This window comes from Condylura cristata, unplaced genomic scaffold, assembly GCF_000260355.1.
Source record: "Condylura cristata isolate star-nosed mole 26May11 unplaced genomic scaffold, ConCri1.0 scaffold00068, whole genome shotgun sequence".
Lineage (NCBI taxonomy): Eukaryota > Metazoa > Chordata > Mammalia > Eulipotyphla > Talpidae > Condylura > Condylura cristata.
This window is the reverse complement of record NW_004567169.1, coordinates 171,994-172,605: the sequence shown is the minus strand read 5'-3', so window position 1 is coordinate 172,605 and position 612 is coordinate 171,994. Positions and strand designations below refer to the sequence as shown.

Sequence of the window (612 nt, the reverse complement as noted above, 5' to 3'; positions counted from 1 at the left end):
TCCTGAGGCTCGTCACGCAAGTCAGCCTGCACCTGCGCGACTCGGTGGACGCGCTGCTGGAGAGGGACAGGCGAGTCGGGGCGGGCGCGGCCGGCCGCGGAGGGGAGGCCCTGAGCTGACTGGGAGGACCGGGCTGGAGAGGGCGCCCGGGGCAGCAGCCTGTCAGAGGCGCTGCCAGACGGCGGTCCAGGCTGCGGCTGGCCGGACGCTCACCACGGGCCGCCCGCAGGTACGTGACGGGCTGGTTCAGCCCCTACCACCGCAGGCGGCGGCGCGTCCACCCGGTCATGATCCGCCACATCCAGCCCCAGGCGCTCAGGTAGCGCCCCGCACCCCTGCCCCCCCCACCAGCACCCCTGCCCTCCCTGGCCCCCCTCCCGGGGCGGGGCAACAACACCTGGGGCTCCCCAGGACCACTCCCTGCTTGGCACCCAGTGGGTGGACAGCGAGGCCGCTCACGCCCACCTGCCCCCAGCCTGCTGGCCCGCTGGGGCGCCCTGGCGCAGGAGCTGGAGGCGGCCCTGGGGCGCGTCTTCTACCCCGACGCCGTGGAGGAGTGGCTGGAGGAGAACGTGCGGCCCAGCCTGCGGCGGCTGCAGGCGCTGCTGCGCG

General features: G+C 75.7%; 1 protein-coding gene across 1 annotated transcript in view; it reads left to right on the top strand.

The window, feature by feature from the left end:
- The window catches only part of HEXDC (hexosaminidase (glycosyl hydrolase family 20, catalytic domain) containing), a 9,611-nt gene that overhangs the window by 8,124 nt on the left and 875 nt on the right, over positions 1 to 612 (top strand). The window contains exons 11-13 of the mRNA XM_012734736.1: positions 22 to 70; positions 230 to 319; positions 476 to 609. Coding sequence (XP_012590190.1) covers positions 22 to 70; positions 230 to 319; positions 476 to 609 — 273 coding nt within the window. The remainder of the gene's footprint in view (positions 1 to 21; positions 71 to 229; positions 320 to 475; positions 610 to 612) is intronic.